Consider the following 18,183-nt stretch of genomic DNA (forward strand, 5'->3'; position numbering starts at 1 on the left):
CTCCCGAATACCCAGTTACCCACCAAAAGCAAAGGGGAAATAAAGAGAGTGAGAAAAACTCCAAGGGCAACATTGTCTAAACTCCCAGAAAGGGAGACGGCAGCGTCTGGCCCAGCGGGCAGGGCAGACGGGCTAGATAACGCACGGGTGGTAGTGGTATTTACACGGAGGGGGCCAGCAGAGACTGTAAACATTTTTAGGGGTTCAGGGGGAGGTCTTTTCCTCATGAAAGGAGGAGGGTCTCTGTGGCTGACTGGCAGAGAGGCAGCCCTCAGGGCTCCTCCCACACCCTCCTTGGAGGGGCCCTTGGGGGAGGCAGTGAGTTTTAGGGCTTAGAGCCCGGGATTCAAGGGTATCCTACCTCTAACGGAGGGTGGAGGGGCGTGTGAGAGCTGGCTTCTGAGAAGCCCCTACTGTGGGGAAGAGGGGGGGACAGGGGAGGGGGGAGGCCCCACTACCTTCCTGGGCCTGCCCGGCTGGAACAGGCCCACTTGTGGGGGAGGCGAGTACGAACGAAATGGTGGGTACAGAAGACCCGTCACAGGAGCCCTAGCAGAAGGCAGATACCCTGGAACCTTCGAGCCTATTCCTTGCTCCCTCAACAAGGCCAGAAGGGCACCTGAAGGAAAAAGGCCCTTGGAGCCAGGGAAGCAAAGCCGCGGCCCTTCAGAGAGGCAGGGTGGTGGGAGGGGCTGAGTTCTGTGCCCCCAGGGCCATGAAGCAGCTTTTGCCCCAGAGCCCAATCAAGGCCCAGGGCAGATGTGCAGAGGGGCTGGAGCCAGTGGGGGGAAGAGGGTGTGAGGTGCCCCTTCCTCAGGTGTCTCCAGACCTGCGAAGGAAGGAAACACTGGTGAAGCATGGAGAAGGCGGCTGGTGCTGGTGACAGGCGCTAGCAGGAAGGGGAAGGGGGTGGCTGAGGTAGGAGATGGCATCTAAAATGGGGCTGCCTTAAGAAGGCAGATCCTCAGAGAGGCCTCAGTCCAAGCAGAACAATCTGCCCCCACCCGCAACCCCCAGCCATGAGTGCAAAGGGCAGGGGTACAGGAGAGGGGGAGGGAGGGGATTCACGATACAGAAACCAAAGGCTAGTAGGAAGGAAATAGTCAAAAAGCCCACGAGAAAAACAAAGACTGGAAGATAGAGAGATGGAGACCTAGAGGGTAAGAGAGGCAAAGAAATGAGACCACAAACAGGCAGGCAGAGATAACTAAGAGAAGAAAGGAGAAGGGGGTGCATGAAGGAGACAGACACCTGGACAGAGAGTGGGAGCATCCGCAGAGAAGGCCAGGGTGACCCCGGATGGGCTTAGGGATGGAGTCTCATGGGGTGAGACCGCCCCCAGCCCCTAGGTAGTGCTCTCATTCCTTTTTGGAAAGGAACAAAGAAAGCAAAAGAGAAATGCACAGTACACAGACCACAGTCACCAACCACTGTTGACCCAAGCACATCCCGCGAGCTGCCCCCGGCCCTGACCCTGGGCTGGGGGGCGCTTCCCTCCACGGCCCCTCCCCAAATAACAAACAATTGGCTCCAAAGACAACACGCTCGTTCCATGCAACTTACAAGGGCCCGGAGCAGGGGTCCGGGGATGGGGGCTTCAGCCGACAATGGACACGGGCCCTGGGCTGGGGGGGGCCCCCAGGGTCGGGGGGGAGTTAAGCAGCCAGGATTGGGGGGGAAAGGGGAGAAACAGAAAATATGGGTATTGTTCATGGGTTGTGTTTTTTTTCAGGGGTTTGGTCCAAAGGAGATTAAACCACATAAAAGTAGCCAAGGCTCACACATCTGTGGCTCTGGCACTGGGGTGAAGAGGCCGTGATAATGAAATTCACAGGCAGTACACTGTTCCAACCTCCACTTAAGCCAAAATAGCTCCCAAGAGGCCTACGGATTGCCTCCCTGTCTGTCCTGTGCTCGCTCCTTTTCAAGGGGAAGGAGGCTCTGCTGTGTAAGAAAATCATCTCGAGTCTAGGTCAACCAGGACCTGGTATCTGCACTTCTCAGGAGAGCAGAGATTCTAGGAGCCAGTGATTTTAAGACCCTCCTTTACTGCACTCTGAACCAGCCCTCTTCCCCAAATCCTACTCTTCATTCCATCCAACCCAAAGGAAAACCAGAAAGAAGATACACACAGACACACGGACACTGACCAGACAAACGAGACCAGATACTGTGGAAAATCTGGGAGTGGACACAGATAGATAAGAGACTTGGCTCTTTCTGGGGTCACAGGGCTGTGTGTGTGTGTGTGTGTGTGTGTGTGTGTGTGTGTGTGTGTGTGTGTGTGTGTGTGTGTGTGTGTGTGTGTGTGTGTGTGTGTGTGTGTGTGTGTGTGTGTGTGTGTGTGTGTGTGTGTGTGTGTGTGTGTGTGTGTGTGTGTGTACAATAGTTGAGGAACCCTCCCAGGATCCCTACCTTATGCCCAGAGCCAGGAGTGGGGGTGTAGGGATGAGCAGCCCCGAGGGTGGCACGGTACGCAGGGGCTGAAGAGGAAGGACACAAGACAGGAGCAGCACCCACCTGGGGCCCTTAGTAGGGCCGGTTGGCATCCTTAGGCCGCTTTAGCTGGACTTTGAGGCGCTTCATGCCAATCTGGAACCCATTCATGGCCTGGATGGCAGCCTGGGCACTGGCAGGATTGTCGAAACTCACAAAGCCTGTGATGAGAGGGTCATAAGGCCTGGCCCCTTTGCTCTCCTGGCTTAGGGCCAGGGCCTGTTGGGTTTCCCAATACCACCCTACTTCATCCAGGTATCTCTAAATGCCTAGAAAATTGCCTGCTAGGGCTGGGAGGTTGGCTCAGTAGTAGAGTGCTTGCCTTGCATGCATGAGGCCCTGGGTTCGATTCCTCAGCACCACATAAACAGAAAAAGCCGGAAGTGGCTCAAGAGGTAGAGCACTAGCCTTGAGCTGAAGAAGCTGAGGGACAGCGCCCAGGCCCAGAGTTCAGGCCCCACCACCGACAAAAAAAAAAGAAAGAAAAAGAAAAGAAAATTGCCTGCTATGGCTGGGAAGGTGGCTCAGTGGTAGAGCGCTTGCCTTGCATGCCTGAGGCCCTGGGTTCGATTCCTCAGCACCACATAAGCAGGAAAAAAAAGCCGGAAGTGGTGCTGTGGCTCAAGTGGTAGAGCGCTAGCCTTGAGCTGAAGAGTTGAGGGACAGCGCCCAGGCCCAGAGTTCAGGTCACGACCAGACCCAAAAAAAACAAAAAAAATTGCCTGCTATATGGTAGGCATTCAGAAATTCTTCACTAGTGGGTTTAAATGAGTGAATCCAGTCTAGCCATTTGTATAAACTGGGACATTCGTTCCAGCCTTCTTTGCAGGGTGACCCCTTGCTCAGCCTGGATAGCTTTCTGAACACATGCTTTGCAAATTGCTACTTTCTGCCTCTGAATGGCTTTGAAGCAGGGCACTGAGGGCTTTTAAAGATGTGATACCAACTAAAGCCTCCCTTTTGAAAATCACATGTTCCCAGACTACTTCATGAAACACACAAATTGGGTTAGGGTTTTTGTCTTTTCTTGTTTGGCTGTTTGGGGTGTTTTGGTGCTGGAGGTAGAACCCAAGGGCATTATGCATGCTCCATTCCTCCAGTTCCAAGGCTGTATTGGATTTGTTTGTTTGATTTTTGCCAGTACTGGGTCTTGAGCTGAAGGCCTTGGGCTGTTGCTTGGCTCTTTTTGGCTTACAGCTGGCACTCTACCACTTGAGCCATTTTTCCAAGTCTGTCTTACTGGTTAATTGAAGATAAGAGTCTTGTGGACTTTTCTGCCCAGGTTGACTTGGAATCATGATACTCAGTTTCCAGCCTCCTAAGTAGCTAGGATTACAAGTGTGAACCACCCATGCCTGGCTCCAAGACAAGTTCTTCAGGAGAAAGATGAAGCTGTAGAGCTGCATGTTGGTGGCTTACACCTATAATCCTAGCTACTCAGGAGACAGGAAGGATTGGGATTTGAAGCTGTAGGGAAAGAAAAGTATATGATACTCCATTTCCACTTAATCAGCAAAAAAAGCTGGGCGGGAACATGGTTCAAGAGTTAGAATACCAGCCATGAGTGAGCAAGCCAAGTGATTCAAACCCTTAACTGGCAAAAAGAAAAAAAAGTGAAGAGAGAGCTATAACTGTGGTATGCCTAGATGTCAAAGATCTTTCATAGCCTTGGGTACTCAGGACTTCAGATACTAGGTCTACGGTAACCCTAAATGCCTTCACATGTATCAGACCTTGCCCTAATGTGTACACACAGATGTACACACAAAAATGTCCATACTTTGTCTTTTAGATCATCATGTTCTTACCAAAACATTTGCTTTGATTGGTGGCTCGGTCAACAAAGACTTTGGCTGAGATGACATGGCCAAAGGGGACAAACATCTGGAGGATCTCTGAGTCCGTGAACTCCTGGGGTAGGTGGTATATAAAGATGTTGCAGCCATCAGGGCCTGGGTGCCAGTAGAGACAGAAGGAAGAGCTCAGTGACCAGGAAATGCAGGATTCAAGCAGCAAGTCCTGGGAAAAAACAGAGCTGGGGAGGACCCTCCAATCTTAGCCCAAAAATGTGGGCCAAAGCTCCCTGGTGCTTTTATCCCCACAAATGGGGCAAGAGCTGGACTTAGCACAGGACAGTGGAGAGTTCCTGGGCTTACGACAAGGGCATTTCTAGCTCTGAAGCTTCACAGCTATGAGGACCTTGCCCCAGGCTGGCACCTTCTCGCTGCTGCTGCTGCTGCTGCTGCTGCTGCTGCTGCTGCTGCTGCTGTTGCTGCTGCTGTTGCTGCTGCTGCTGCTGCTGCTGCTGAGGTGGGGGTGGGGGCTGCTGGGCAACCAAGGCTGGAGGCTGCGGGAACGCAGGCGCAACCAGGCTGTAGGCCGCAGGGTAGGCTGCTAGGGTGGGAGAAGAAAGAGTTCATGGCGTCCTCTGACTCCTTGCAGACGACCTGCTCTCCCTTCTCCTAGCCCAGGCCAGCGGAATGCACAGGGCTGAGAAGTCATCGGGGGGGAAATGATCCCCTGCTTCAGGTGTGTTGCCCCAAAGTGCCACCCTCACAAGTATAGATGGTCTGGAAAGCCTGAAGTGGGGGAGGAGGGCCCAAGGCGGTTGGCAGTGAGCTGAGAAGCCCACATCCAGTTTTTGAGCTGAGGCCTGGGCTAGGACACCTTACCTGTGTAGTGCTGCATCCCCGCGTAGGCCTGTTGTAGGGGGTCCACGGGGGCCGCGGGACTCTGGGCTGGGGAAAGCATCATGGACCATGAGTGCGCTTGAGACAGCAGGAGCCCCGCCAGCACCTCTGTGAGCAGAGGCCAAGTGGTGGGGAAGGGGGCCTGGTCTGGACATGGGGTGTGAGATGAGGAGGGGAAATGCACATGGCAAGGTAGGTGGGGGATGGGGGGGCCTAGCATAAGGAGGACTGCAGTCTATGACTGACTCCACCACCCCAGACATATTGCTTCACCTCCCTAAGCCTCAGCCTCCCGGGTAGGGTCATCTCTACCAGAAAAGACAGAGCAGAAGAAAGCATTGTGAACCCCGAGGCTGGAGGTGGATATGGGTATCAAGGCTGCCAACCACAGGAGTAATGGCTTGGATGGTTGCTAGGAGAGTGTGGACAGGCAGAGAGCCGCACCTGGGTAGGGGTGAACCCCATTGGGATACAGAGCATCAGGGGCAGGCTGCCCGGCGGGTTGGGTGGGCACCGGGCTGTAGCCGTTGACACCCAGTGCAGCAGGGATGGCAGATACGGGTGTGGCAGCAATGGCAGGAGGGGTGCTGGTTCCTAGGGAGGAGAAAGCGACAGAGACAGAGCAAAGAAGCACGCGTTTGCATGCACGTGTGTGCGTGCGCATGTGCATACACACACACACACACACACACAGATGCAGAAAACCAGTCAGCAAGTTGGAGGGCAGAGAGGAGCAAGCAGACCATTCTCTAATCCCTGAACCCAATGTCTTCTCCTCTCCCCGCCCCCCCACACTGTAGTCCCCTTGTTCTGTGTATACCAAGCCCAGCCTGCTTTGCACAGAGCCTTACCTGAGGATGGGGTGATGGGAGTGGCAATGAGGCCATTGGCATTGATGGCAGCCATGTGCTGCATCTGCACGGCAGCCATGGTGGCCATGGGGCTGAGGTAGGCACTGTGGGCCGCTACCAGGGCTGCCTGCTGTTGCATCAGCTGCAGGTGGAGGAGGGAAGAGAAGAGTGAGGCCTAGTCTTCCTCTCAACGCTGGACGCATAGGGCAGGACATGGGGGCGGGCCATGTCCAGCACCGGGGACGTGCTTACGGCCTGCGTGTAGGCGCTGTAGGCTCCAAACTGAAGGGCGATGGGGCTGAACATGCCCAGCTGGGTGGCCACCTGCTGCATTCGGCGGAGACCTCGCTCCTTCTCTGTGTCAGCAAACTTTACCACCAGGCTGGATGAGGCACCCTGGGTAATAGACGCCATGTGTGGGCAGAGGAACAGTGCACATCTCTCCTTCCCCAGAGCCTTCTTAGCACCAGGCCTAGGTACTGTTCTCATGGCCTGGCCTCTTTGGGAGGCCCATGTCAAATGGGGAGATTCTAATCTCACCATTTCCTTGTGCTAGGATGTACAAAAGGCAAAGGAAGAGTGAAGTCATGTGCTCTAAAAATGGAGGGCCTGTGGGCACAGGAAGGGCCTCTCTGTATGAATTCCAATGGCTCGGCCATAGCCAATCTTGTCTGGTAGCTGCCCCACTGCCCTGACATACTCCCCCCTCCCCCCCCCCCACCCCCCACCATCCCCCATGCTCAAGCTCAGTAGATGCAGCCTCAATAACAAGCTGGGCATTGGTGACTCACACCTGTGATCCTAGTTACTCAGGGAGAGTGTGATCTGAAGATCAAGGTTCTAAGCCAGCCAAGCAGAAAAGTCTGTGAGATGTTTATCTCCAATTAACCACCAAAAAAACTGGAAGTGGAGGAGTGATTCTAATGCTAGTTAAGCATGGAAATTGCTTGGATTGTGCATGGATTGTGCCTGAGTTCATGCCCCAGTACACACACACACACACACACACACACACACACACACACACACACACACACACACACACACACGCACACATGCACACACGCACACACACACGCATTAATACAAGCCTGAACCAAATAAAAAAAAAAAAAGGAACATTGATGAAACTCCTAGACTCAGAACTGGAAGGGGCCTAGGGCCACCTAATACAGTTCTCTATTTGGTGCTGTATTCTCTCTACCAAGTCCAAGTACCTCTAAGCTTGCTCAGCCTCTGCTAGAGATTTCTTTGTGTGTCAGTTGTGGGACTTGAATTTAGGGTCTGGGTGCTGTCCCTGACTTTTTTTGCTCAAGGCTGGTGCTCTACCACTTTGAGCCACAGCATCACTTATGGTTTCCTGGTGATTAATTGGAGATATGAGTCTCACAGACTTTTCTTGCCTGAGGTGGCTTCAAACTACAATCCTCAGATTTCAGCCTCCTGAATAGCTAGGATTACAGGCATGAGCCACTGGTGCCCAGATTAGAGATTCTTGAGGGGTTGGAAGATCACTTCCTCTGTATCCAGCTAATTCTATTTTAGAAGAATTCCCCGAGTGCATTCGGCAGAATCACCATGTAAAGGTACGTGGGGCAGCCGGGCACCAGTGGCTCACACCTATAATCCTAACGACTCAGGAGGCTCACAGTTCAAAGCCAGCTAGGGCAAGAAAATCCATGAGAGTCTTATCTCCGATTAACCACCAGAAAACCAGAAGTGGCACTGTGGCTCAAGTGGTGGAGTGCTCACCTTGAGCTGAAGAGCTCAGGGACAGCGCCCAGACCCAGAGTTCAAGCCCCACAACCAACCAAAAAAAAAAAAAAAGTGCATGGGGCCTCTAAGCAAGGGTTCTGATACCCAGCAAATAAGTGGGGAGGGGGATATGGGAAGGCAGAGAGGAGATGGGTGACAGAGGAAGGGGTTGAGGAATGGAGGAAGCAGGAGAGGAGGGTGATGGAATTTAGACTGAAGATGAGGAGTAGGGAGGCATTAGTGGCTTACACCTGTAATCCTAGATCAAGGTTTGAAGCTAGCCAAGGCAGTCTGTGAGACTCTTATCTCCAATTACCCAACCAGCTCTCAAGTGGTAGAATGCAAGCCTTGAGTGACAAAGCTAAGGGACAATGCCCAGGCATGCACACACACACACACACACACACACACACACACACACACACACACACACACACACACACACTCACACTCAGGGTGGTATATAGAAGGAAGCAAGGACATGGTATTTGCCATGTGCAGAAGTCCCTAAGCAGTTTGATTCTTGGGCAGAACATTTCCTTTTGAATGAACTAAAAATCTTGTCCTGGGTAGGCTGTCCCTATGTGCCAGGGCCTGATGAGAAGGGGGGGGACATCAGGGGATCAGGGCTCACCGGCAGCGTCCGGCTGCTATGAAGTGTGTTGATCGCTGCCTGGGCCTCAGCATGGGTCTGGAACTTCACAAAAGCACAGCCTAGAAAGGTGGAGGTGGAGGAGAAAAAAAGGTGAGGATTCTCATCACGAAGGCGGGTGCCCGCTGCCCAGGAGGCCAGTGGGGAAGGTCAGGAAAGCTAAAGAAGCCCATGAGAAGAAGGGGAGTGGGTGGGCTACCTTTGCTGGTGCCATCTGGCCCCCGGAGCACAGTGCACTCATCTATGGTCCCGAACGGCTCGAACATCTTCCGGACATCTTCATCTGTCTGCTGCTTCCCTAGCATCCCCACAAAGAGCTTCCGGTCTTCTGGGGGGTAGGGCACAGGAGAACAGGCTTGGTCAGGCCCTCCTGGCCTCTCAGCGTCATCACTTTCCACGCCCCCCCCTTCCCCGGAGGGGACACGACTTTCCCCACTCTGGATACTGGTGGCTGCAGGGTGTGAAAAGGGGGACTGGGTTCACTGACCTAACCTCCTAACTCTGAAGGATTTGAACTCCTCTCTGGGTATCAGTGTTGCCAGATCTCATCCCCTCCAGCCTTACTGACTCATCCTATCCCCACTTAGGCTGGGAACTCTTCAGAACTGTCAGACTTGCTTTGTCAACAAAGGCTGCCTGGAAGTTCCTCCAAGCCTAGGGTTTGGAGGTGGGAAGAGAAGAGGATGAGTTCAAAAGGGAAGAACCTACCTCCTCGGCTCTCGCTGTCGGCTGGCTTGACCTGGATTGGCCTGTTCATCTAAAAGAGAGAAGAGAGGGCAGCTGCAGGGACTCCTGTGCTCACCCGAGACCCACACCCACACCCCAGACCAGGACCTCCAGCGAGGCTAGAAGGAGCAAGCTCCAGACATGGGCATTGTCCCTAGTCCCCTAAATTTGATGGGAAGGAAGGGGCTGGGCCTAATCTTGTCTGGAAGGACCTGAGGGGATTAGAGGCAGTGGAGAGAGGATGTGGAGGAAGATGCTCATCGGGCATAGTGCCAGGCTCAGGTTGACCAGTGATGCCTGAAACAGGTTATCCTTAGGCCAGAACTAGTCCTTTCCCTAGGCCCCAGGTCCTGAGACACAATCTAACCAAGGGGCTGTGTCCAGAGCTTCCTCCACCACAAAACAGGAGCCACAGGGGCCACCCCATGGAAAAGCAGCCCCAAGAAGGGCTCTACATTGAAGAAGACCCCACAGAGGCCCAGACTTCCTTCTGACCCCTGAAGGTGTGTCTGCCTCTTTTTCTGCCCCCCTACACCCCTTGACCCTAGGGGGAAGGAACTCGGGCAGCACAAAGGGAGCAGATGCCCAGTCTCCGTGGCAACAGGAGAATGCGCACCATGGCAACCGCCCACTCAGCCTGATTTATCCGTCCCCGTCGCCCTGGCGACCGTGGTGACGTCATCACTTCTGCCGCTCCACACACCCAGAGAAGGAGTGAGGAGGGGGTGGGAACGGAGTATGCTGGGGGTGGAGGATTTGGTAAGGGCTGGGAAGTGGGGGAGGGGCCCAGGAAAGCTCCCTGGTCCTGGAGGGAGGTGTGCAGAGCAAGCGTGAAGGGACCAAACTGTCCCTTCTCCTGCAGTGCAAATCCTGGAGGTCTGAAGCGCTGGGACAGTGCTGAAGCGCCAGATGCTGGCGCATTCTCCCTGGCCATTCTCCCCAGGACCAGGCAGGAAGTCTTCCAGAGCACACCTTCTCTCTGACCCCTGCACTAGCCTGCTTTGTTCAGCCAGCAGTGGGGATGATGCTAATTCTAGTTCCCCTCTTCCATGCCTTGTCTGGTGAGAAGACTAAGGAATGACTCCCACAGGTTGATTTCCTTCACTGGAGTAGGGATCTGGAAAGGGATGAAAAGGACTCATGGCTCCAGGGTCTGGAAATATTTTGTTATTGAGGACTTTGAGCACTAGGGCTATACCAAGTCCCCACATTCATATGTGGGGCTGTCTTCATTCTAGTGACAACAACAAATGCAAGCCATTCTGAGGATGAGGTTAAGTGTGCCCTAAGGAAAGGCACTGGACCAGGAGTCAGGAAAAAGAGTTCCAAGTACAGGCCCTGCCACTCACTAGCTGTGAGACTTTAGATAAGTAACTTCTTTCCTCTGGGCCTCAACTTCCTCCTTTGCCAAACAAAAGGACTCTCCAGACAGCTTCCTAACATTGAGAGATCTTGGGTGGCCTCACCCAGCCTAGGGTGAGCAGCACAGCAATGGCAGGCTCTCTGGACCCTCTGCCAGTCAAGTATTCAGAGCCTTGGATCAACTCTAAGTCCTACCTCAAGAGATATTCCTGCCCCACAGCCCCACCCCCAGTTCTCTGGGTTTGTGAGCAGCTGGGGAGGGAGGGAGGGTCTGCAGTCACATAAATCCTCCAGCCAACCTGCCCCTGGCTTTATCTCCCACCAATCTGGGATTATCCCATCCAAGGTTCAATCTCCTTAGGGGTGGAAGAGGGGGAAAAAGGGGGGGAGGGAGAGAGAGAGAGAGAGAAAAAACATAAGGCAGGCAGGACCTGGGGGTCAGCAGCCCAGAGATTGATGGCCATTGACCTTCCTGTCTTTTGCACCGTAGCCCAAACCATCAAAGAAATTCCCCCACAGGCGCTTCATCAGCTCAGCACGGCTGCCCAACCACCCTTCCAGAGGTAAAGTCAGAACCAGGGTCACAGCGCAGGGTGGGGGGAGTGGGCAGTCGGCACTACCCCTTCCCAACAGGCCTCTTGTGGATTTGCTGTTCTGGTTAGAGATGGGGAACCTGGGACCCAGAGAGAAAGGATGTGGTTCCCTCCAGGCACAAAAATAGCAGGTCAATAAATACCCACAGCTGATGTGGATTCACACAAAGACACCCGAGTGCACAGACCACAGCATGGGTCTCCCCACACGCCCTCAAGGACAGGCTTCCTGGTACCCCCAGCGCCTGCTCGTTTCCAGCTGCCTTCTTCTTGGCTTGGTGCTTCCTGTGGGAAGCTCAGCTTTGTTAGCTTGCTCAGACACACCTGCCCCCTCCCCTGAGTCCAGCTGTGCTGTGTTTACCTGGAACCAGGCAGGCACCTCTTCCTAGTTACCACCCGCCAGGCAATAAGCCCTCTCTAGGGCCTCCAAAAGAAGAAGGGGCTATTTATACCCCAACGGGTGCCAAGCTGCCCCTCCTTCGCATCCATAGTGAAGACCTACCTCCAAAAAGAGGCCTTCATCCCCCCAAATCTACTTGTCTTGAGAAAACAAGCCTGGAGCCCTGCTACTAATTCCTGGCTCTACACTTGTTCCTAGTGTCTTAGTGTTCCTGATCCTACACAAGTGGAGCAGAGTCCACCTTCCCGGCCACAAGCTGACCAGGAGGAGCCAGGGAGTAGGATTTTGGCTCAGAGTAAAAGGAAAGGATTAAGGCAGACAGATGTGTCCCTCCCAGCTCCCAGCTTGGGAGCCACACCCTGTGCTCAGAACAGATCCAGGGACCTGTGACACAGTCACCCCTGGGAACTCTCAGTGGAGAGAAGAGGAAATGGGGCTTGACAACCATAGACCAAGCCCCCCTTCTTTCTCTGCAGCCTAATATGGTAGCATTTTCTAGATTCTGGGGTGACAAAGGTGCTCTCTCTGGTGAAACATGAACCTGTAGTAAGAGGGCTTAGAGATTCGACTGTAAGAAAAACTTCCCCCCACAGAATCAGCAAGCAGCAGTGGACATCGTAACACACACACACACACACACACACACACACACACACACACACACACACACACACACACACTGTCTGAGGGGAAAGACAAATGGCAGAAGACTCAGCTGAGGAGGAGGAAGGAACACGGAGAGTCAGACAGAGCTGGGCCGCGGACATCTGCTCCTGGACTGCCATGAGTCTGCCCCTCAAGTGTTTTGTGCAGGGTCCCCTGGGAAGATGGAACCCCTCATTTCCTCCTGGAGGCTGTTAGGTCCCTCTGGACCCTGCCAACTAGGGCAGGAATGGGAACTCTGTCACCTGGGAGCTCTGGGGCAGGCTAGACAGTCATTACCTGGTGCCATTCTCCACCCCCCCCCCCCCAGACAGCTCTGCCTGAGCTGCATGGGCGGCTGAGAGGACGCACACAGGGTAGAGGCGTCTAGCTGGCACACACCACACCTGAGGTTCCTACCCACTCCCAGGCCATCTCTCACCTAAGGCCCGCTCTGGTCTCCCTTTCCATATTCTCTTTTCCCCCCTGTCCCCACTGGTTCTACCAGGGCTTTGAAATGGGGGAACGACAGGAAAAGACCAACACCAACAGGACATGAAAGCTGTGGGCTTGATCAGGGCTTCCAGAGAGAAAAAGGAAAGGAAGGGAAGTTCAGACTCAGTAGCTACCAGCCTGCATGTGCCCAGACCCCCACATCTGGCCAGTTGGGTGCTTACATGCATTTGTGCTGAACACAGGCTCACCCTGCATCTCTGAGCCTGCTCACACACATACACCAATCCCCCACTTTGCAGCCCTAGCTATTCTTGTGATGGGTTAAGATGGTGGGGGAGGGGCAGTGGGTTTGATCTCCCAGCTACACTCCAGGGCTGAAGACCAGGGAGGACCTAACTTTGATGTTGGGTGTGGTAGAAACAGGTTTGATGTTCTCTGCCTCCATCTATTTTGTCTGTTTCCTCCTAGAAAAGATGGACGGTCCACACTGTTCTCCATATCCCGGGTGGGGAAGGGGCAGAGGCTGGGACAGCTGTGTCTCCAGTACTTAGATGGTTCTGAGCAAATGTTTGCTGAAGGCAGGGCGGAGCCAGACCTCAGGAAGTACTTCCTGGGATCCACAATCAGAGAGAAACTAAGAAGCAGGTAGCAAAAGGGAGTAGACCTCCCTCTTCTATCCCTCTCCCCCAACCAGTTCTGCAAGGGGGTAGCAGTCTGAGAATATTTAATCTTAACTTCAGTTGCCAACCCAGGCCTGGGACAATCTGTAAGTCTGGCTGAGAAGAAGAAGGGGGGAAAAAAAACACCTCAAACCCAAAGAGATGTGACCTTGCAGTGAGGAAGCCTACTCCAGAGCCACTTCTGCACATTTGGCCAGCTCAGATCTGATCCTATCTGATGGTGTCTGCATTGCTATACCTAGGCTAACATCCTGCCCAGGCCCCACTTGATGCCGGTGGCATCAGAGGTTCCTGGGGCTCTTTCTAGAAAACAAGAGGGGAGTCTGTCTGAGCTCAGAAACCAACACAGAGCAGACAAATCCAACAGGCCCATCTGCCTGTTCTCAGGGTGGCAGCACCCCTCCCCCATCCCACAGCCACCTAGGCTGCCTCTCTAGAACTACAAGTAGAGTGTCTTGGGTATCTCCCATTCACACTGACACAGGTGTCCAGTTGTCACCCTACACTTCCAACCAGCTAAAGTCCTCCTTCTAGCTTGGCTAGTGGACAGGTTGGTAAGTGGAAAGGAGCTGTATCAACTCCTTATGAGGATCACATTTAGTCCTTTAATTGATCTTTTCCTTCTCCCCAGGTAAGAGACATGCATGCATCTATAACAAGAAAGGTGGGTGCTAGAAAAAGAGATGAGGGCCTTCCTGGGGATGAGAAGTAGAAAATAAGCTCTGTATCTTGGGAGGGTTGTGTGCCCCCTGCCACTTCTAAGGTCATTTTTCAGCCCCTTGGCCCTGAAAAGGACGGGACTCACCCCTGGAAGCGTCTTCTGTTCGTGCAGGGCGCTCTGGGCCTTCAGGGCTGAATCGCGGGCACAGTATGTCAGGAAGGCACATCCTGAGGAGGGGCATGGGCAGAGAGACAGGGTGGGGGATGAGTCTCTGGTCTCCCCTCCATAAGGGGCTCCCCCATGGCTGAGGACTGGAGAGCTTTTCCCTTCTAGTCATCTTCTGCCATATGGGCTGGGAAAGATCTGAGAGGAGTAGAATGGTGCTCTGGAAGTGGGGGACAGAAACCTGGCAGGCCAAATGCTGGTGGTTAATGAAGAAGGAAGGGCAAGTGGGCTGTTGAGAGGTGGAGGTGGGATGGCTCTGATCTCAGTGTGCAGAGTGTGGCTCTGTCTTCCTCAGTTTCTATGCTTTCCCCTTTCTCCTTTGCCCTCTCCTCCCTCCATCTTGTCATCAACACCCTTTTCCACTCCCATTTTCCCTGTTTCTCCCCAACTCTGTGGGAGGCAGGTACAAGTTGGATAGTAAACAGAAAAGGAAAGGGAAGGACAGTTAGTGGAAGTGTCTTTTCCCTGTGCCCAGTGCTGGGAGGGAGGCAATATGGGCCTTGGATCCTGGTGCCTGGAGCTTTCCAAATTCTGACCCTGGGACTGGCTCTGCTTTTTAGCAGTACTGCCCTCAGAGAAGCCTTGGGTCTTAACTTTCTAAATCTCCTACACTTTCCCATACTCCATGTCCTGCTTCTCCACTCCCTTTTTTTTAGCCCTGGGGATGCCCAGGCAGGACATCTCTACTTTCTAGGTTGAGCACCTGATCCCTATCCCAGCATTATCTGAGCTTACTCAGATTCTCAGTCTTGCTACACACACACACACACACACACACACACACACACACACACACACACACACACACCACTGGCTTTTTACCTCCAAAACCAACTCTCTCATCTCTCCAACCTCTTGAGTTCATCCCATGCCATCCACACACCCCCTCCATCCCTAAGGTCCACACCTCTGCATCCCTGTTGACAATTCTTTACCCCAAATAGCCCTTTTCACTCCTCCATCCTGGAGTGCCCTGGTCACTCTAGCTAAATTCTCTTGCAATGTCTCCATCACAGTCCCCTGAGCTCTTCTTCCCAGCCGCTCTATCCCTCCAGTTTGGCTTCCTCCCTCCTCCCAGGCCCCCCCCCCCCAGCCCCAGTCACTGCCACCTCTCCAGTCTGGCCTGACCCCTCACCCTTGTGCAGCCCGGTGTACTTGTCCTTGATGACAGTCAGCTCGAAGATCCGACCAAACTGCTCGAAGATGGGCTTCAGGTCCTTTTCCTCCAGATGCCTCGGGATCTGCCCCACAAACAGCTTGATGGCATCCGGCTCCTTCATTGGGGCGGCCCAGGAGGAGGGGCCGAGGGGAGCAGGGAGAGGCCCAAAGGCCAGGGGAGCTGCCCAACAAGGAGGCAAGTGGTGGGAGCCAGGAGCCCAGGCGGGCCGGCCTTCCCTTTGGCCCCCAACCACACTGCTGAGCAGAGGAGAGCAGCTCTTCACACAAAGGAGGCCCAGGGAGTTGAAGTCTGGGGGTCAGGGGTCTAGGCAGACACGATCATGCCACCAGGGGGCATAGCCCAAACAAACAATCTCCCTCCCTGAGATCTGGCAGATAGCCCAGGATGGGGGTCAGTGTGGCCAGCACCTGGAGGGTTAGGGCGGTGGGCAGGAGGCACTGGAGCTGGGGGGGGGCTGGGAGCTGGGAGGGGAGAGGGGAGCAGCGCGAGGGGAACGGGCCGGGGAGGCGGCGGGCTGTGGGGGGAGGGCAGGGCCAGGGGCCTGGTCTGGTTGCCAGCAGCGTCAGTGAGGGGGGCCACTCCTGGTGCGGGGCAGGTGGCTCTCTCGTTGCTTTCCCCGGGAGGACACCTCCCCTGTGGCTGATGCTTCTGCTGGGTCCGAAGATCCCCGATGCCAGATGCTTGATCTCTGATGGCGGCGGGGCTCCGGGGGTCCCTTCTGCCCTGCCTCCCCCCCTTCAGGTCCTCCCCTCGGCCCCCCTCCCGCCCCCACCCCGGTCCCCGGGCCTAGGCTGCCGTGGGCTGCTCCCGCCGCTGGGGCTGGGGCTGCCTGCTTTCCCGGTCACCTGGGTCCCGGAGCTCTGCTCTCCGGCCGCGCTCTCCTCAACAAAAACCTCCCCCCTCCACACCCCCCTCCCCACTCCCACCTCCTCTCCCCTGACATCAGTGATGTCAGTCTCAGGGGTGGAATACAAATTCTCTACCGTAGCGAGGGACGCACAATCCAGGCAGGAGCCACGCCCTCTCCCTATCTCCGTCCTCCCTGACTCCCTTTCCCGCCCCCCCCCCCGAAGAGCAGCTGGTCCTGTTGATAACAGCCCTTCCCCCATCTTACTCCCCAATCAGGAGTTGGGCAAGGCGCTGAGATGGAGAATTTATCGAGGAGCCCTAAGGTGGGGTCCATTGTTCCGGGGGCTGGAGCTGTCCCCGGTGCTGGAAGAGAAGACCCGGGCGAGGGGAGCTGGGGGTGGGGAGGCCGGAGGAGTCCAGGAGCAGAGAACCGAATAGGATGTTTGGGCAGGTTGAGGGGAAGGAAGGAAGGTGTAGACAGAGTCGGGGCGGGGGGTGGGGGGAAGGAGGAACCCAGAGAGGAAAAAAGGAGAGAGAGATGAAGGGAAAAACAGGTTGGAAGACGCGGGTGAAGTCTGCAGGGTTTAGCACTGGGTCTCGCATCCATAGCAGGTGCTTCACACACACTCATGTGAAGAACCTGTGACCGGTGTAGACTCTGATTCCTTCCGTGGGAAGAGAAACACAGCTGTCAAGCTCCCCTTTGAGGCAGAGAAACTCAATGACTCCTTCCTTTGCTCTCCCTGCACTTGGGTTCCTAGGGTGGAACTTGGTCCTGATCGACTCAGGTAGCAAAGAGGAGTAGAAAAGTGCATCTGGGGACCATTACTCCCTGAGACAATTCTACTTCGATGTGTGATCTGTAGGCTCCATGATCTAGAGGGAGCCTGGCCCCTCCTCGATGCTCTGGGTCCATCAGGGCAGGGAGTGCCTGCTGACATCAGACCTCAGCGCTGACGGCCCGGGTTTTCCATTGGGCACTTCACTCCCAGCTTTGGTAGAATACCCTGCCTCCCGGTGGTTCTCTTCATCCTAGGGTGGGGCTGAAGTCTCCACAGTGGTGCCTGAATCTCTGAACTACACCGCAGCCAAATCCCATCAGTCTCCATTCCTGAGCTATCCCAGCAGGCAGGCTCCTCTCCTAGAAGTAAAATAAAGAAGAGCAACAGGGCTTTTATGGCACTTATAGTGTCCTAGGCATTGTTCCAAGTGGGTTATACTTTCTAACTGGTTATTCCTTGCCCACTGCTTTGGATGTGAATTCTGCCATCATCTCCAAGTAGAGATGAAGACACAGAGTGATTAAATGACTTGCCTAAGACCACATGGCTAGAAAAAAAAAAGTGTAGCTATGATTGGAGCCCAGGACATCTGGCTTTTAAGTCCACGCTTTTAACTCCCACATCCAACATTCATCTTGGGACCAGGGGGTAGTGATTACCTGACCACTCTTCTCCTCTGCCTTTAGGGGACTCTGGTGAGATTGCCCTTCCTACTCCCTGTTGGCCACCTGCCATCCTTTCTTAGCCTGGAACTGTATTGTGGCAGGTGTGTGTATTGGAGTGGATATGGCTGTGGGGAGACTTCATACATTTTATCAGGTCCTCCAAGCTATAGTTCCCTAAAATGGGGATCTTGGTGCTGGTGTGGGGAGTGTTAGAGAACTCCCTGGTAGGTGGCCAGAGGATGAGATGATGGTGCCCAGGGAAGAGGAAGTACAAACATATCTCTCTCCAAAGTAACTTTCCACTCACTGCCCCACCCCCACGGAGCCTTTCTTGCATTCTAATTTGATTTCCTTGGTATTTATGGTGATGCTAAACAGATCACAACCTTTGAGGATGGAGAAGAGAAGACCCCCAAGGCTGGGCTGTGTTGATCTCATTACGCTACGTCTTCTCAGCAGATCTGCCGCCCTGCTGTTCATTCAGGCTTGGGCCTAATCATATTAATTGAAATATTAAA

At 54.3% G+C, this 18,183-nt stretch overlaps 1 protein-coding gene and 1 long non-coding RNA gene across 11 annotated transcripts; one reads left to right on the forward strand and one right to left on the reverse strand.

Annotated features, from left to right (window-relative positions):
• Positions 1-16,260, reverse strand: LOC138827514 (CUGBP Elav-like family member 3). 9 transcript variants are annotated; one of them, XM_070023108.1, is made up of 14 exons: positions 16,215-16,260; positions 15,325-15,430; positions 14,109-14,191; positions 9,153-9,201; positions 8,644-8,772; positions 8,427-8,506; positions 6,290-6,433; positions 6,038-6,179; positions 5,631-5,780; positions 5,169-5,294; positions 4,714-4,890; positions 4,305-4,448; positions 2,521-2,657; positions 1-829 (listed from the first exon to the last, which is right to left on the reverse strand). In XM_070023108.1, exons 4-13 carry the CDS (start codon positions 9,199-9,201, stop codon positions 2,530-2,532), a joined length of 1,269 nt encoding a protein of 422 aa, XP_069879209.1. In that variant the 5' UTR covers positions 14,109-14,191; positions 15,325-15,430; positions 16,215-16,260; the 3' UTR covers positions 1-829; positions 2,521-2,529. The 9 variants fall into 9 exon arrangements, with proteins under 9 accessions (XP_069879209.1, XP_069879206.1, XP_069879203.1 ...); XM_070023105.1 differs by lacking the exon at positions 16,215-16,260 and having other exon boundaries at positions 5,169-5,234; positions 8,644-8,769; positions 15,325-16,208; XM_070023102.1 differs by lacking the exon at positions 16,215-16,260 and having other exon boundaries at positions 8,644-8,769; positions 15,325-16,208.
• On the forward strand, positions 9,867-18,183 carry LOC138827516 (uncharacterized). 2 transcript variants are annotated; one of them, XR_011372103.1, is made up of 4 exons: positions 9,867-9,929; positions 11,023-11,095; positions 13,935-13,967; positions 18,044-18,183. It is a non-coding gene; the product is annotated as an uncharacterized lncRNA (long non-coding RNA). The 2 variants fall into 2 exon arrangements; XR_011372102.1 differs by lacking the exon at positions 13,935-13,967.

The sequence above is a fragment of the Dipodomys merriami genome, unplaced genomic scaffold (assembly GCF_024711535.1).
Source record: "Dipodomys merriami isolate MVZ:Mamm:240054 unplaced genomic scaffold, mDipMer1.0.p SCAF_156, whole genome shotgun sequence".
Taxonomy (NCBI): Eukaryota; Metazoa; Chordata; class Mammalia; order Rodentia; family Heteromyidae; genus Dipodomys; species Dipodomys merriami.